At 34.3% G+C, this 17,857-nt stretch overlaps 1 protein-coding gene across 2 annotated transcripts in view; it reads right to left on the bottom strand.

The window, feature by feature from the left end:
* LOC138711866 (1-phosphatidylinositol 4,5-bisphosphate phosphodiesterase delta-4-like) overlaps window positions 1–17,857 on the bottom strand; it is a 107,107-nt gene that overhangs the window by 45,653 nt on the left and 43,597 nt on the right. For both annotated transcript variants that reach the window (XM_069843122.1, XM_069843131.1), the window contains exons 2-4: window positions 10,766–10,951; window positions 3,070–3,340; window positions 1,076–1,205 (exon numbers count right to left, since the gene is read on the bottom strand). In XM_069843122.1, coding sequence (XP_069699223.1) covers window positions 1,076–1,205; window positions 3,070–3,340; window positions 10,766–10,951 — 587 coding nt within the window. The remainder of the gene's footprint in view (window positions 1–1,075; window positions 1,206–3,069; window positions 3,341–10,765; window positions 10,952–17,857) is intronic.

Genomic DNA, 17,857 nt, shown 5'->3' with positions numbered 1-17,857 from the left:
CAAGAACTGACATTCTTCAAAAGCATGTGATACTGAACTTGTAAAATGTACATGTGGCAACACAGACCACGTGGGTGGGTGCAGTGTTCTCGCTTTCCTCAGATTATTTCTCATTCTCATTTCCTTAAAACGGTTCCGGTTACGTGTTAGTAGCTAGTCTCTTCCAACACGTGTGATGCTGTAGTGTGCGTGAAAAATGCTACGAGGTTGTGAATTTCCTTGTAATTGTTAATTTGTGCAATTATTCAACAATGAATGGAAGTGAAAACATAATATATTTTGGACAATTAGAAAACTCAGTTTACAAGAACAGATTATTGCTATACAGAAGGGAAGGCCAACCCCAACACTACCTGGTCTTACATGTATGCATGTAGGCTAATTTGTATCATGTTTCATTCAAGGAGGTGTCATTTCGTGCTATTAACTTCTTTCCTCCTCTTTAGGAATATGCAGGAGCCGCCACTGGTACAGGCATAATAAAACATTTAGTTATTCCCTCATAGCACATAGTGGTGCGCGACACTGATAGTTAGTTAGTTTTAAGTAAATAAATAAAAGTTGATTTGGTTTATTTACTTACCGCACGTGTGTTGTAAGTTTAGCTTACAAGACCTACCAACATCGGTAAGGTTGTTAAAAACACGATCAGCCAAAAAAATAAATTTATTATTATTATTATTATTACTATTAATATTATTAAATTTGTTATTTTTTATTCAAAATGACCCCCAGAATGACCTCTGTAAGTGTACGTATAATTAATGATCTCCCTGTATAAAGGTCACGAACTGTAGTGGTCTGTGAAGTGAATATTAAGTATGTAAAAACTTCAACGATTACAGAGTAGTGATGGCAATTAAACATTCTTGCAGAATATTAACGCACAATTTTACGTTGTCTACTGAGATGACCTCCAGACAATGGCGCCCATTCATTACTTCCAGTCCTTTCAAGTGATTCCAATTGCTCTACTCCCAAATCTCGTAAACTTAACCTCTGACCATTGGAATTGCTACAAATTTCTAACAAGACTTGATCTAAGTTATGTCAGCAGGCTTTGACCATGACCTACATCGAATAACCTCCTGACTGTGTGCTTCGGCAGTTTCACGTTCAATTGTTTCAGTAGTTTTATGCATTCCTCGAAGTTTAGGCTGCCATTTTTATCAACATCTGCTTCCTGGAACTGCAGTTTCAGCCATCTGAAATGAGAGACAAATCAGGGTTCAAAGTTACTTCATGAGTGATGCCCTGTTGGTGTCATTTATGAGGTTCCAACCAGTTTTGGGCTGTTGTCTGAACAACATATTACTAAAAATCATGTACCAAGTGAAAGATCTTATTCGTAACGATAAGTTCTTCATTTTAATTGGATTTAATCTCAAGAATTTTTATGGTTCACAGTTAATTATTTTACTTCTTTACTTAGATTTAAGTGTAATTTAAATGACTACAGAACCCGTTCTGAAATCCACAATTATACAGGTCTGAGATGAAAATATACGTTTTAAAATATACTGCTGAAACCAGAAATAACATACAAAATGGCACACAAGCTCCATTTTTACACAAAACTATATTTTATCTTTTACAGTATTAATATAGAGGTGATTCTGCTGCATCCATAACCCAGTGCTTTAATGTTAAAATTTTGTATTAGCCTGTTGATGAGGATCAGAAACATAATCTAGAAGGCTGTGTGATGTAGAAAGTGAAAGTCCTCAACAGTTTGAACAGTCAATGATTTGAATAATTTCGAGGGAAAAATTGTTCCGGAGCCGGGTATTTGGATCACCGATCAAATTGGATCGGTGTCGGTTAGAGTTCCCGAGTAGCTCAGTGGTAGAGCGTTGGTACGTTAAACCAAAGGTCCCGGGTTCGATACCCGGCTCCGGAACAATTTTTCCCTCGAAATTATTCAAATCAACTTTACAGGGAGTTATACCTGAAATCTTGATTTGCAGTCAATGATTTAATAAGATTTAGGATCACCCAAGGAAGAAGCTGAGCTCTTATCTCCGGATTAAAATAAAGAAATTTGCTGACACCAGCATTGGTGCAGAAGAGGAATCTACGCCCTCTTCTTCACAAGAGGGTGCCTTAGTATGATATTCCTGGTTTGATACAAAAGTTTAATGTCCAATACGAAGTGGATGAATGGAGACTTTTATCGATTCCTCCGAAAGAAGTGTGAAGGCAGTCTATGAATGTAGAACTGAAGTCCACACATGTGCTGAGGTGCACTCGTTATGAGTGACTAGTTGGCCGGGATCCGACAGAATAAGCGCCGTCTTAAATCACGAAGTGATTTATCCATATCATATATATTATTTTAATGTACCGAAGTACATGTGATATTTCATAGACATCTATGACGTAGTGCAGAGGGCGGCCACTAGAGGAAACCCAAGAGTTGGAACTTAAACTGAGACAATTCTGTCCAACACCGGGATGGGTATCCGGTGTGGCTTAGTGGATAAGGCATTAGCACGTAGAGCTGAAAACCCGGGTTGAAATCCTGGTGCCGGAGAGAATTTTTCTCCATTCCATTACTCTTTCATCGTATAAATGCGAGATGTTAATTATGGCAATAATATAATAGTTTTTGTAAAATATACCTTTAATATTTTCCACAGGAAATGCTTCACTTTTCCATATTAAATTCAATAACGTTACATTCACAGTGCTAAAAGTGCCATTGCGTGTTGCGGGACAATGGTACGTGATATTGGATTCAGCAGCCCAAGAAACTACAAATATAGCATACATTTTTATAAAAGTTTTTATGATCATTAATTTTGCAGGCCTGTGTTATTTAACATCGAATCATGAAAAGGTGGTACCTATGATGCCACAGCTGTTGACAAACGTCCTCGTGAGGCGCTAGTACAAGCTACCTTAAGTTTACTTAAAAGGTTTTTTTTTTAATAGGCTTATTAATAACCCTTTTTATTGCATTTTTAATTCCAACATTAATATATCTTTATTTTGTACCACCCAGTGTTTACGTTCTTCACTTTGTCTGCTTGACGTCGTCCCTTCCTGCATAACGAACCCGATACTCGCCTCTCGAACCTCTCCTCCTGCTGCAGGCCGTGCAGGACTGTTATGAGGTGCCGCAGGCCACGCACCCACAGGTCCGCGACCTCCGGGTTGGGCGCCACCAGGTCCAGGGTCTGCTTGCTGCGCCCGTGGATGACCGAGAAGCAGCTGGCCTCGTCGATCATGGCCTTGCGCCCCGAGGCCTTGGTTCGCTTCTTCTGCACGGTGCGCTCTATCTTGTTGAAGATGTCCGTCTTCCAGCCCTTCCGGACGTCCACGATGTCGTCCACCACAACTGCGAACAGTCGTGCAAGTTGATATGCAATCCATTACGAGATGAAGAGTATGAAATAGTTTTGAAACCTCCTGTATAGACTAAATAAATTCCAATTATCAGATTCAAAGGCAGCCATACGAGCTATAATTTCACAGTAGTCTACAAAAGGGGCTAAAATTCTGGATTGTAAGAAAATTATCTATTAATAATAAATCTGTAGCCGAAATTTTTCTGGTAATTTTCGATTTTCCAAAAATAATTGGTCCTAACATATATAATTAACCACCCTGAAACCGAAAATCGCTTTTTTTTAATTTTTGTTTGTCTGTCTGTCTGTCTGTCTGTATGTTTGTTACCTTTTCACGCGATAATGGCTGAACGGATTTCGATGAAAATTGGAATATAAATTAAGTTCGTTGTAACTTAGATTTTAGGCTATATGGCATTCAAAATACATTATTTAAAAGGGGGGTTATAAGGGGGGCCTGGATTAAATAAATCGAAATATCTCGATTATTGATTTTTGTGAAAAATGTTACATAACAAATGTTTCTTTAAAAATAATTTAGGATAAGTTTTATTCTTTGAAAAAGTTTGATAGGACTGATATTTAATGAGATAAATGAGTTTTAAAATTAAAATAACTGCCATCTAAGGCCGTGTAATGAATTAAAAAACAAATGACTTCGTCTATAAGGGGCCTTGGACAGCAACAATCGAAAGCTATGAATCATAGCCTACAGAGAATGTTTCTGAGTTTGTATGAAGTAATATCGGAAGCTTAATTAACCGATTTGTATAATTAATTATTATTTCTCCATTGGAAAGTGTAGTTTCTCTAGATGGACATAATGCTATAATGTTATTACAGTAACTTCTGATATAATATAATATAATATAATATAATATAATATAATATAATATAATATAATATAATATAATATAATATAATATAATATAATATAATATGCAATGTAATATTATATAATATAATTTAAGTTATTTGAAGGGTTCAGAACCATGGTGGGCCAAGCGCCATTTACTGAATACGTAGAAAGCAAGGGTTAAAATTAAGTTATTACCATAATTCAATGGAAACATATAGCAAGTAAAATGAAGTATACACATTAAATCTAAATGATGTCAATGTTCATTAAACTATGGTTGCATGTAATAAAAATTAAGAAACATGTTAAAGGAATTGTCATTGCACCAAATGAGTGTCTCTGGACCAAAATGATCGCATTTTAATTATTTGGATGCAATTTAAATTAAGTAACATATTAAACGATTTATCCTTCTATCAAACACGAATGTTCCCTGGATCAAACGTCCTATTTTAATTATGTAATTACTTTATATTTATTTCTAACAGGTGCAGCGGAGCTCAGGGGTACGACTAGTCTATTATTAATAATAATAATAATAATAATAATAATAATAATAATAATAATAATAATAATAATACACTACAGCCCGTGAAGGGCCTAGACTGACCAACCGGCTGCTGGCCTCACGCCCACATGTCGAAGCAGAGGTGGACGATCATCCAACCGGAATGAAGGTATCGTGTGGTTAGCACGATGATCCCCCCCAGCCTTTAAGAAAATTATCTATTACCTAACTAAACTACAGTAAAAAAAAAAATGGTTTACAGTGAATTCCTTCTCATTGTGATATGGGACTGTCATATTGACATACTATCTAAGAAACTCAAGAAAGGTATTTTTATGTTAAGGAAATTAAAAACAAATGTTAGTGTTGAAGTGCTAAAATCCGTATACTATGCTTATATCTATAGCCATCTGACGTATGGAATAATAGTTTGGGGTAATGATCCTAAAATAATAAAGTTATTGAAACTACAAAAGAGGGCAGTAAGAATAATCTGTAATGTTGATAACCGTACACATTGTAAACCTTTATTTCGGAGACTTCAAAATTTAACTGTACCGTCTTTGTATATTTTAAGTTGTTTAATGTATGTACAGACAAATATTAATAATTTCACTACAAATAGCTCAGTGCATAGCTATTCTACAAGGCATAAAAATGATTTAAGAAAAGGACAATGTAACTACACTACTACTAACAGCAGCTTTGTAGAGATTTGTGAAAAGTTATATAATGTTTTACCCGACAATGTTAGACATTTAAGCTTGAGGCTTTTTAAGAATGAAATTAAAAATAAATTAATAGACTTGTCACTATATAATATTGGCGAGTATTTTAACTCTATATAGCTGTATACCTTTTAAGGAGAATTGTCTATACGATATTATAAAATGTGATTATTTCCTTGTATGTAACTTATGAACATGTTGCTTACTTGTAAATCTTTTTCTGGTATTTAAATGTTTTTTCTTAACATTACATTTTCCTATGCTGCATTGTACAGTCTTTTGAATGAAATAAATATTTCACTGAAATTTGACAATCATACTATAATAAACGTGAATTTTATTCTGTAAAGCAACTAATCAAAAGTGAAGTCAGATCTGCCCAAAAACAACAAAATTCGGGTGGAGCAGAAGATAAAACCTGGGAAACTTTATTGAGCTCATTCCCAAGGGCCACGTAAATCTGCTGTTGCGATGTTCAGAAAGGATTTGGGATGTGTGACGTCACTGTGAAGTCATTTATTTTACATCCCCTTTTTCCGCACAAGCAAACATTCTCATGGGGCAGATAACAAAGTTATTTTTTTTCTTCCACCATGTTAAAGTCAAAACAAGTGCTTATACAAATTTTGGCCATTCGAACGCAATTACGAGGGCTGTAAAAATAAGTTTCCCTGTGACCGTTTACAGAAAGAAAACAAAATTTCATGGAAAGATTTATTGGAACAGAAATGGCAATAAAAATTGTTGAGCTATTTTTCAACATGTTCCCCACTGGAACTGAAATATTTATCATATCATGGGATCAATTTTTGTATCCCTGTGTCGTATAAGTCTGTCGTCTGGGATCAGAATCAGTGTGTGCCTGCACCTCTCTGCCGATCCCACGATATGATAGATGTCTCAATTCCGGTGGGGAATATGTTGAAAATAGCTCAACAATTGTGTCTGTTCCAGTAAATTTTTGTAAATGAAACTATGTTTTCTTTCTTTCTGGGAAACTTATGTCTTACTCGCAATTGCCTTCGAGTGGCCAAACTTGTATTACAGACGTGTACAAATTATTAACAAAATTGACGATTTTTATGATAATTCTGTTTACAAAATTTGACTTTTCAATTTACACTACAGTTGACAATTTTTCATATTTCTATCATTATAGTAGACAGAAAAATGCAAAAATGTCAACTGTAGTTTAAATTGAAGAGCCAATTTTTGTAAGAATATATAATAAAAATCTTTAATTTTGCTAAAAATTTGTAAATATGCAAAAATGTCAACTGCAGTCTAAATTGAAGAGTCAAATTTTGTCAAAATATAAAATAGAAATCTTCAGTTTTGCTAATTATTTGGAAATATCCAAAATGTGAACTGTAGTCCAAATTGAAGAGTCAAATTTTCTAAAAATATATAATAAAAATCTTCAATTTTGCTAATAATTTGTAAATATGCAAAAATATCAAATGTAGTCCAAATTGAAGAGTCAAATTTTCTAAAAATATATAATAAAAATCTCCAATTTTACTAATAATTTGTAAATCTGCAAAAATATCAAATGTAGTCCAAATTGAAGAGTCAAATTTTCTAAAAATATATAATAAAAATCTTCAATTTTGCTAATAATTTGTAAATATGCAAAAATATCAAATGTAGTCCAAATTGAAGAGTCAAATTTTCTAAAAATATATAATAAAAATCTTCAATTTTACTAATAATTTGTAAATATGCAAAAATATCAAATGTAGTCCAAATTGAAGAGTCAAATTTTCTAAAAATATATAATAAAAATCTTCAATTTTACTAATAATTTGTAAATATGCAAAAATATCAAATGTAGTCCAAATTGAAGAGTCAAATTTTCTAAAAATATATAATAAAAATCTTCAATTTTGCTAATAATTTGTAAATATGCAAAAATATCAAATGTAGTCCAAATTGAAGAGTCAAATTTTCTAAAAATATATAATAAAAATCTTCAATTTTACTAATAATTTGTAAATATGCAAAAATATCAAATGTAGTCCAAATTGAAGAGTCAAATTTTCTAAAAATATATAATAAAAATCTTCAATTTTACTAATAATTTGTAAATATGCAAAAATATCAAATGTAGTCCAAATTGAAGAGTCAAATTTTCTAAAAATATATAATAAAAATCTTCAATTTTACTAATAATTTGTAAATATGCAAAAATATCAAATGTAGTCCAAATTGAAGAGTCAAATTTTCTAAAAATATATAATAAAAATCTTCAATTTTACTAATAATTTGTAAATATGCAAAAATATCAAATGTAGTCCAAATTGAAGAGTCAAATTTTCTAAAAATATATAATAAAAATCTTCAATTTTGCTAATAATTTGTAAATATGCAAAAATATCAAATGTAGTCCAAATTGAAGAGTCAAATTTTCTAAAAATATATAATAAAAATCTTCAATTTTACTAATAATTTGTAAATATGCAAAAATATCAAATGTAGTCCAAATTGAAGAGTCAAATTTTCTAAAAATATATAATAAAAATCTTCAATTTTGCTAATAATTTGTAAATATGCAAAAATATCAAATGTAGTCCAAATTGAAGAGTCAAATTTTCTAAAAATATATAATAAAAATCTTCAATTTTACTAATAATTTGTAAATATGCAAAAATATCAAATGTAGTCCAAATTGAAGAGTCAAATTTTCTAAAAATATATAATAAAAATCTTCAATTTTGCTAATAATCTGTCCAAGTCTGTAGCATTTGTTTTGACTTTGTTAACATGGTGGAAGAAAAAAAATAACTTTTTTATCTGTCCTCATTAGAATGTTTGTCACCCAAACCTTAGCCAGCATCGTAATTTTTTTTACAGACTACCAACAATGAACTGTGGAGTTATTTACTTCAGTTTTAAGCTGTACTAAAGTATTTAAACTTCAATGAATACAGAAAGAAAACAAAGGGGCAAAAGGATATCTGTCGGATACAGGGGGGAGAGCCATTAATCCTTCCCATTGAAGGCTTTCAGGAACCAACCTGGACAAATACCCAATGTCCCATCCCTTCCTTCCCGTGGTGCAGCTGAGAGTAAGCATAATTTACAAGGGAGGGGCTACTCATCAATTAGCACTGGTCAGCTTGACGAGTTAAAGACTGAATTTGGTATAATTTTCCTCTATTCAATACCTAATTCCCTCTTTACCCTTCCCTATCCAGTCCTCTGACTGAACTCTTACTTTCTTCGACCCCGACGGCATTAGAGCATTCGAGGCCTAGGGGTTCATTTCCCTTTCCTTCCTCCTCTTTCTACTTTTCTGTTCCTAGTGCTGACCTGCTATGGCACTAAAATCGTCCTCCAGTGGCTTAAGGAGGGAAAGCTGGTGATCAACAAGATCTCCCAGCTAGGTTCAATGGACCCGTCGACCAACAGCAGGTGTGGTCCTGGGGGTTGTGTGTGAATGAAGTAGCCACCAAAACGTTAAAATATGGTGTTCACTTAAATCCGCTACAACTTGCCATTTTCACTCCAATATGAAATGAGTACCATTAAGGTAAAATTATTCGGAGGTAAAATAGTCTCCCAATCGGATCTCCGGGCGGGGACTCTTTAATGGTACAGAATCAACTAAACATCTTACAATGGAATGCTGAAAATAACACCTCAAAATCTGTGCTTCAGTGGCTGGCCATGATAATATCTTTGAAAAATATTGGAGTGCAAGAGTCAAATGACTTTATTGTCAAATGCCTGGCATTAGAAAACAACAACAACATGAATACAGAACACACAAAACAAATGTGCCAGTTAAACATTTATAAATTATTCTTACGACAAAAATATATGATATTGTGCTGCCATCTCAAGGTGAAGTGGTGCACTAACAGTAAATGTCAACGTTAATCTAATACGGGTTTCATAATGATAAAAGCAACAAAAATATTAACTACTAGCTATATTCTGTCGTCCTATGCAGTTGCACGTGCAAACCTGAATATGAACCTGATAACAGGTCAGGATTGTTTGCTGTCCAGGATAGGAATTTGCCATATATGATGCAAATGAAGAGGTGGGCAGCACAGCATTGCTATAAGAAAGTGACCGTATAGAATTACTGGACTGCAAGATGGCGAAGTGCCTAGGCCAAAACAACAACAATTTTTAAAACTGTGCTTAGCAACACATACCAATCGCAGGTTGTATGTAGTTGAGTTGCTAGCCAGGGTTGACAGAACATTAAGCTAAGGCCCAGTCCCTGTATTTCAGAGAAATATCCCATGTCCCTGTAAGTCAATTAATTTTCTTCATATATTTCGTAATTATCTTTATTGTTATTTATAAAAATTGAATTTATTTTTATAGTAAAAACTCATATTTGCAGTTGATATTTCACATCAAATATAAATAAACTTATAAATAATTGATTAAATGGCGATCTTACTCCTGTTAATTGTGGAAGTATGTGAGGCTTACAGCTGTTTCGGTGCTTCTTCACACCATCCTCAGAGCCTACTAGATCTCGGCGTCATCTCGAACTTCGCTGCCTGTTGTGTGGGTGCGTTTGATTGTTGAAAAGTGTTGAAATGTGGTGTCAAATAGTGTGTGTGTTCTGAAATTGATCTGTAGGCTCTGAGGATGGTGTGAAGTAGCACCGAAACAGCTGTAAGCCGCACATGCTTACATAATTAACACGAGTAAAGGCCCATTCACAATGAAAATTAAACATAACCCTTACATAAACACAGAAGTTTGAGCCCAGGCTACCAAATGGGATCATTCACAATGATTCACATAAGCATTGACATAAACATTACCGTAAGACGTTAACATGAAAGTTTGCAAACTCCAAACTTTCATGCTTACTGTATGCTTACGTGATTTGCAAACAGAACACAATCGTGGAGCGCTTAAGTATACGACAGAATATGAGGAAATGGCATCGTTATTATGTTTCCATGGTTACCAAGTATGTTTGCTGTTATATTTATGTTCCCATCGTGAATGATCTTGATTTTACCGTAACGTTTATATTCTTAAGTTAACGCTTACGTTATGTTTAATTTTCATTGTGAATGAGCCTTATGATCGCCATTTAATCAATTATTTATATTCAAGTGTTAAACGTAGTGTACGAAAGATTCAACATGGAATAAACTGATGTTTTACGTAAGATAACACATAAATAAATGTTTGTGTTCCTCAATTTTCTGTTTAGAATTTAGTGAAACCTAAAAAACCCGACGTTTTTATCAGCGACTGCCTTCTCCCTCAATTATTTGCATTCTTCATTAGTCTGTACTTATTGACGCTTCCTTATTTACTCGCGGCCAAGTCTACTCACTCTCATTCTCTGCGTTGATGCAGGGGGCCTTGTGCGAAGGCTCGTATCGGAGGCAGCCGTTCTTGTCGTCCAGCACGTACTTCCTGCGGTACCAGTTGGAGAAGGACCGGACCTTCCACAGCAACGTGCCCTTCTTCAGCGTCTCCAGCACATCCTCCACGGTCTTGCTGCGCGAGTCTATGGCCTCTGCAAAGCAACATCAAGTACACGGCCGCTATGAAAACAATCGGCTCATCTATCACCCATCTCATCGACGCTAAATAACCTCGTAGTTGATATAGCGTCGTTAAATAACCTACTAAAAAATAACAATATTAATAATAATAATCAGTGATTTTCTTATGGACAGAAAGGTGATAGAATATATTATAGCGGACGGGGAGATGATTGATTGATTGATTGATTGATTGATTACTGTCCAGCGCACCGGAATTTTGTGTAGCCTATTTAAACGTCCTTTTTGTCCAACTTTTAAAGAATATCAAGGCATAAGCGGAGCTCAAAGAATAATATGTTAAAACATTTACTATTAATACATTTCTCGGTTCCATAATAACAATAATATTAAGAATAATCATAATAACAATAATGATAATTTATTTATTATTTTACTTATTAATAACAATAACAATTATTTATTTATGACAATAATAATATTAATAATAATAGGCCTAATAATAATGTTTATTTATTTATTATTATTGATAGCAATAACAATAATAATAAGCTTAATCAGTGCTTTTTTACTGGCAGAACGTTTTGGAACCGTTTTGTTATGTTTTTGATCATGAAACCGAGAAATGTGTTAATAATTAATTTTTCTTTGAACTGCGCTTAGACCTTGAAAATCTTAAAGTTGCTCGTGTGCACAATATGTGTGTCAGATTCATCAGCAATGCTCACAAATTTGACCACGTTACACCCTCGTTCAAATCTTTATCCTGGCTACAACTTAGTAACCGTAGAACACTTCATTCGTTCTCTCTTCTGTTTCGAGTTCTCCACACTTCTACTCCAAATTATCTTCGTTCCCGGTTTAACTACTTATCCTCCAATCACAATCTAAACACCAGGTCGCAGGAGAGCCAAATCCTATCAATTCCTGCCCACAGAACATCCCACTATTCATCCTCTTTTACTGTCTCAGTCCCCCGTGAATGGAATTCTCTACCTCAGAAGATTAGGGACTGCCAGCTTTCAAGAAAAGACTAAACGATTTCTTACGGGCGCAGTCAAATTGAAGTTATAATTGTGATCGAGTTTAATAATTTAATTTAATTTAGGTATGACTATCATTATTATTATTATTATTATTATTATTTAGTTGGGAGACCGGAGGGAAAAATACCTTTGGGGAGGCCGAGACGTAGATGGGAGGATAATATTAAAATGGATTTGAGGGAGGTGGGATATGATAGAGACTGGATTAATCTTGCACAGGATAGGGACCGATGGCGGGCTTATGTGAGGGCGGCAATGAACCTTCGGGTTCCTTAAAAGCCATTTGTAAGTAAGTATTATTATTATTATTATTATTATTATTATTATTATTATTATTATTATTATTACATAATTATTTTATTGCTGTTGTGAAGATGAAAAGAATTGTCACTGCATTATATTAATTATGTATTATATTGTCTTGTATTGTAGTATTGTGTTGCTTTGAATTGTATTGTACTGCATTGTATTAATTATGTTATATTCATAGCATTGTAGTAATTTTCTATCATACTGGTTGAGTGGAAAAGAAGGCCGAATAGCCTTAATTCTGCCAGTTAAAATAAACCATTATTATTATTATTATTATTATTATTATTATTATTATTATTATTATTATTATAAAAGGAGGTTAAAAACGACAGAATTCCCGTGCAGTGAACATCTGCCCGTCCGCTGTAATAATTCTACACAGAGTTCCACCACCTTTTTCTCCAGAGGAAATAATAATAATAATAATAATAATAATAATAATAATAATAATATCCTCCGAACAGATAGCCTATCCAGTGAAAATATTTACTATCAAATCACAGACGGGAAAATGAATTGTTAAGATTATTGAAGTCCTGGATGATTAAGGTGTAAAATAGCGAATTAGGTATTTGTGAGATGTTTTACGATTGTATTGGATTTAAAATGTCGCAATTTTAATATCTTCTGAATGATGATAAGGGAACAACAAGCGAATGGCAGCATCATTAACTTATAGGTACAGTGTCAAGTAATTCATTATTTATCTAATTAACCAAGTGGACTAACCACAGAACAAACAACTGGATTGACGAATATAGTATGAAATGATTCGGTGCTCCGTGAACGTTCGACGAAAAAGCCTGCGTTTAGCTTAGAAGTACTGGACGGTGGGACGCCAGTTTATTGGCGAACTGACCTACGACAAAGACCAGACAACCTACAGTTTGCCCCCTCCCTCTAGCCTTCTAGCTCACTAAAAAACACATTTGCGTTTCGTAGAACATGAGGTAAGTCGAGATAACAACCCTGTCATGAGTTGAAGCACGTTAACAGTTGTCATGACGACAGGTACTGTAGATAGGCAACTTGTCTTGCTTGCATTCTTATTGAACTTAAGCTTAATTCATCGTGATATTTATTAATTTCATAATTTTTAACATGATATTTTCAAGACAGCTTCCTTACATGGACATGTTAGAGGCATAACAAGGTAATTTTATTTTCTGTTAAGAATATCTTGTTTTATTTCGATTTCGTCAATAAAATTGCTTTCGTAACACAAATACTAACAAAATGTATCAACAATAATATTGTTGCCATAGTAACCATAACAATACTGTTTCTGTATAAAACAAATGAAATACAATTTATAAAAATATGCTCATTCATATGGTATTAGAAAAAGACAGTCTTCACGATAAAAGCAGTGTGTAGTGTATAGGATTCGGATTCTGGAATGATTTTTGGATGAAAATATTCCGCATTAATACGACATGGACACTTCATTAAAAATAAGTATTCATGCAACTTCACACTAGGTATATTGTGTGCACAATCTCCTGGTGAAAAATAGATGGGTATAACAAATGGATATATTTGCGGCTCGGATATAAAACAGAGGATGTCCTAATGGTCACCAGATATCACATATATCCGGGTTCACCTTCACAGCGAGACCAGTCCACGGTTTGCACATCTGACTGATCGTCTCCATCCGATCCACAAGTATCATCAGGTCGAACCCCGTTGAAAATATGTCCACTAGTGAGAAAGCTTAAACTGTAAGCCACGATAAAATGAAGTTACGTACATCCATCTGACATCCCTCCCTGTCACACAGACGGCCAGGGTTCGAGGCCAGATCAGGTCTGGGGTTTTTCACCGAAAAATCCCTAGTGACACTTGTAGCGGACAAGGTCGCAGTTGGACTTTTTCTCCTTGTCCTCATATTAAGCATCTACATCATTCCGCCATCATTTCTCTATTTCGTCGTCATTCCACAGCATTCCGAGAACGCCGGCTGGCGACGCACGGAGGGGGCTGGCCTAGGGACGACGGGGTTGCGTGCTCGAAACCTGGGTACGCAGCGAACCTTAGTGTAGTCAGCCTGTGTGGGTTGGGACTGTGCCTAGCTTGAGGGTTAGCGCAATAGATCGTAACAGGTCGCAGTGCTGGGCCATAGTGCCCCCCTCCCATAAATTCCATTCCATGCATCCATCTGCCTTTACTGTAAAGTGTGATGCAACTGGCTTGTCTTCTTTAAAGACAAATACAAAGGCTACTCAAGCACGGGTCATTTACAGTAGGCCTATATTAAAAACCTTTGTGATAATATTATATTTGTATACGGTTATGTTCTACAGCAGGCATGTCAATTGATGCCCACAGGAGCAAGCGCGCGCTTTAGAGCCCAGGAGAGCCTGAGCGCTTTACAGCGGAAAGGAAAGAGACAGACGAACGAGGTGGTATATGCCGCTTGGTCGAGCTATATTCAGAGATGGCCAGACTGATTCAATAGATAAAGGGAAGAGAACTTATTAAAACTGTTTCCATGGTAATTTTTAGATTTACCCGAGAAGTATAAGTGCATTATAAGAATGTAAGTTTTAATTTTAATGCTCATTTTTCACAAGTTTGATTTTTTTTTATTCAAAAGAAATATTTTCTCAACTTTTCGTGTAGAAAAGTAAAATTTTCAGGTATAGGCCTATTTATTTAGTAGCCTTACAGAATGTTTTCGTAAATCTAATATACCGTATATACGTATTACTGAAGATAGTGTATTGAACATTTTGAAAATATTCGCATGGAAATTGTTTGTAAGGAAATGAATTAACAAAGCAACTACTGTTACATCATAAGCAAAAGATACGTGCCCATGTGTTGTAAAAATGTCAGCTCTATAGCTTCAGCAGATTTCGAGAAAATAATTTAATATTCTGATGATAGGAAGTTGCTCACCAATATCACCTTAAAAGCATAATGCGATAAGAGTTTTGTTATGTAATATTAGTTACACTTAAAACAGATACAGTACCTAGGTAACTTTGCTTTGTACTGTAATATTGTTTTGATTAGTTTATTGATTACTTGTGTAAGGCTAAAGATACCATCAATATAAATTCCAACTTATCATGTCATACTCAATCTCTTTCTTTGGAATATCACTTTCTTTATGAATGATGTGTTTCATCCACTTAATACAGTATAACATTATACTACTATGGAATTTAAGTGAATATTCCTTCTTAACTCTCTATTATGTTATTAAGATTTAAAACACAAGTGCAATATTAAGAAATCAGTGTTAGTACTTTTGTTTTACAGACAATATAGATAATATCAAACAGAAAGAAGCCATATAAAAATAACGACATAAAATTTCACGTTCCGTTTGAAGTTTGTGCACCACTGTTTTCTTAATCCAACAGGCTGCTTATTCATATACACAACCCTTCCTCTTTCCATACTTAGCGCTTGCTGCCCGCGCACAACGTCAAGGTCAGAAAAATGCGCTTGCTTTGACATCACTGTCCTACAGAATCTGTAAATGAGGCCATTGATGGGTGAAGAACATGGGAGTGGCGATTATACTTGGATTTTACATCAGTTAGTTTGTATATCTCCTTCGAATTAGAAGGCGTTTATACACAAACATTATTTACCAAAGTTGCTACGATTTCGACATTCGCTGGCCACAAAACACAGTAATGGTTGACAAGGAATCTTCCTCAGTACACGCCCAGAAGAAAACCCTTGGGAATGTTCTAGAATTCCTGAGCAATGCAAAGGTGCAGTATTAGGAGGGGGCAAGATAAGAACTCCTCTTTCTAACCACCTGTGTCAACAAACGAAAAGAAGTAAACAAAATAGCACCAACAAAGTACATAAGTAGATCTGGCAACATTGGAGCGTTCTTGTAAACAAGCCCATTTCACTGATCATTACACAAGTTAACGCACTATCCAAGGCTGCATTGCAACTTTCACAACGAGGATCTGAACAACGACCATCAGACAAGTGGCCAGTAATAACATCTGTAACTTCTTTTATCAGATCCCATATCAAATTCTAAAAGTTCTAAATTTTGTATTTTAGAAAGGTGGCATAAAATAAGGATTACATTTACAAAATCGTCTATGAATAGCCTCTGTAGTTTAAAAGGAACGTTAAAAAGAGCAGTGGCGTAGCATGAAATTTTGAGCAGGGGAAGCTAACTCAAGTTGTCTTTCATGTACATATGAGAAAAAGTATTACAAAAATACAGTCTTAAAATAAATAGTAGTCAATGTCAAGTCAGCAGCCGAAGATTGGTTGGAACCTCGTAAGTAACATCAATAAGGCATGACCTCAAATGATACGTAATAAAATATGAATTCACGGTTTACACATATCTCTTAACAAATAGACACGTATACTTATAATATTAGCTCACTCCCTGTCATACTTAGAGAAATCACAATATTAACGGTCAATAGATACAGTATTAGCACAGTCTACTATATACAGTCGCGAAGCTTGAGGTGAGTTTTTGCAAATCTCGTGATAAAGCGCTCCAAGCGGTTAGCAACTAGAAACAATAGACTGTCCACGGTCGACTTTGGACAGTGTCGTATTTCCATCGAGTGCTAGGTCGTTGCGTATTTCACATTGATGCTTGTGAAATGTTCGTTATTGGTTGTAATGAAAATGTTAACGGCTAAAATAAAATAATTGGAATAATATTATTTTACTAGAGACGTAGAAAAATTAAGTTTGTTTTAATGAAATTTATTTATCACGTTTTATTTTCAATTCTGGTGGGATTATTATTGCTTAGGCCTACTTTTTTTTTCAAAGGATATGTTTTTAATTATAGCTGTTAATTTTGTTGTTATTTTTATTAGTTACTTTACTAGAGACGTAGAAAAAGTCTGTTACAATAAAATTTATTGATCACGTTTTATTTTCAATTCTGGTGTGATTATTATTGCTTAACCTCACCCCATTTTGTTAACTACGTAAGCTTACACTACAAGTACCGGTACGCGTAAGTTACTCCATTAATTCATATTTCCATTATTATTGTTGTAAAGAGAAATGCAAATGAATATTTATTGGTTTCATAGTTAATTATCGCTATAATCTTGAATGAGTGAAGCGATTATAGTAAATTTCAGTTCGTTTTGCACAAACAAAAATAATATTAACCTATTTCTTGCAGGTATCTTCGAGTTTATGGTGGAATTTAATATACTTCATTAAAATAATAAATTAGCTTTATGCATTTAATATTTCAATAATGGAAGGAAGGTGTTAATTTTTCCAAAAGAACACGACAACGAAAGTGTAACATATTTTGTCGTCTGCTAGGAGAGAGATCTGCGATGATGAGGCGATAGTAGCGATCCTAGTGGTGGGCAACTACCCATGTTTGCATTTTTACTACATATTGACCTTCGCGACTGTATATAGTAGACTGTGGTATTAGTATAATTACGTAAGTATACATCTGTCTTTTGGTTGTGTCCTTCATTGACAGCAAGAGAGTCGGTCATTTGTTTTTTAGATCACACTTTTGTTCGTAAGTCAGTCTTGATAATAGAATTGTCCTAAAAAAATTCAAGTAAATCGGTG

This window comes from Periplaneta americana, chromosome 2 (assembly GCF_040183065.1).
Source record: "Periplaneta americana isolate PAMFEO1 chromosome 2, P.americana_PAMFEO1_priV1, whole genome shotgun sequence".
Taxonomy (NCBI): Eukaryota; Metazoa; Arthropoda; class Insecta; order Blattodea; family Blattidae; genus Periplaneta; species Periplaneta americana.
Note: the sequence above shows the minus strand (reverse complement) of the source record. Positions and strands in the feature narration are given on the sequence as shown.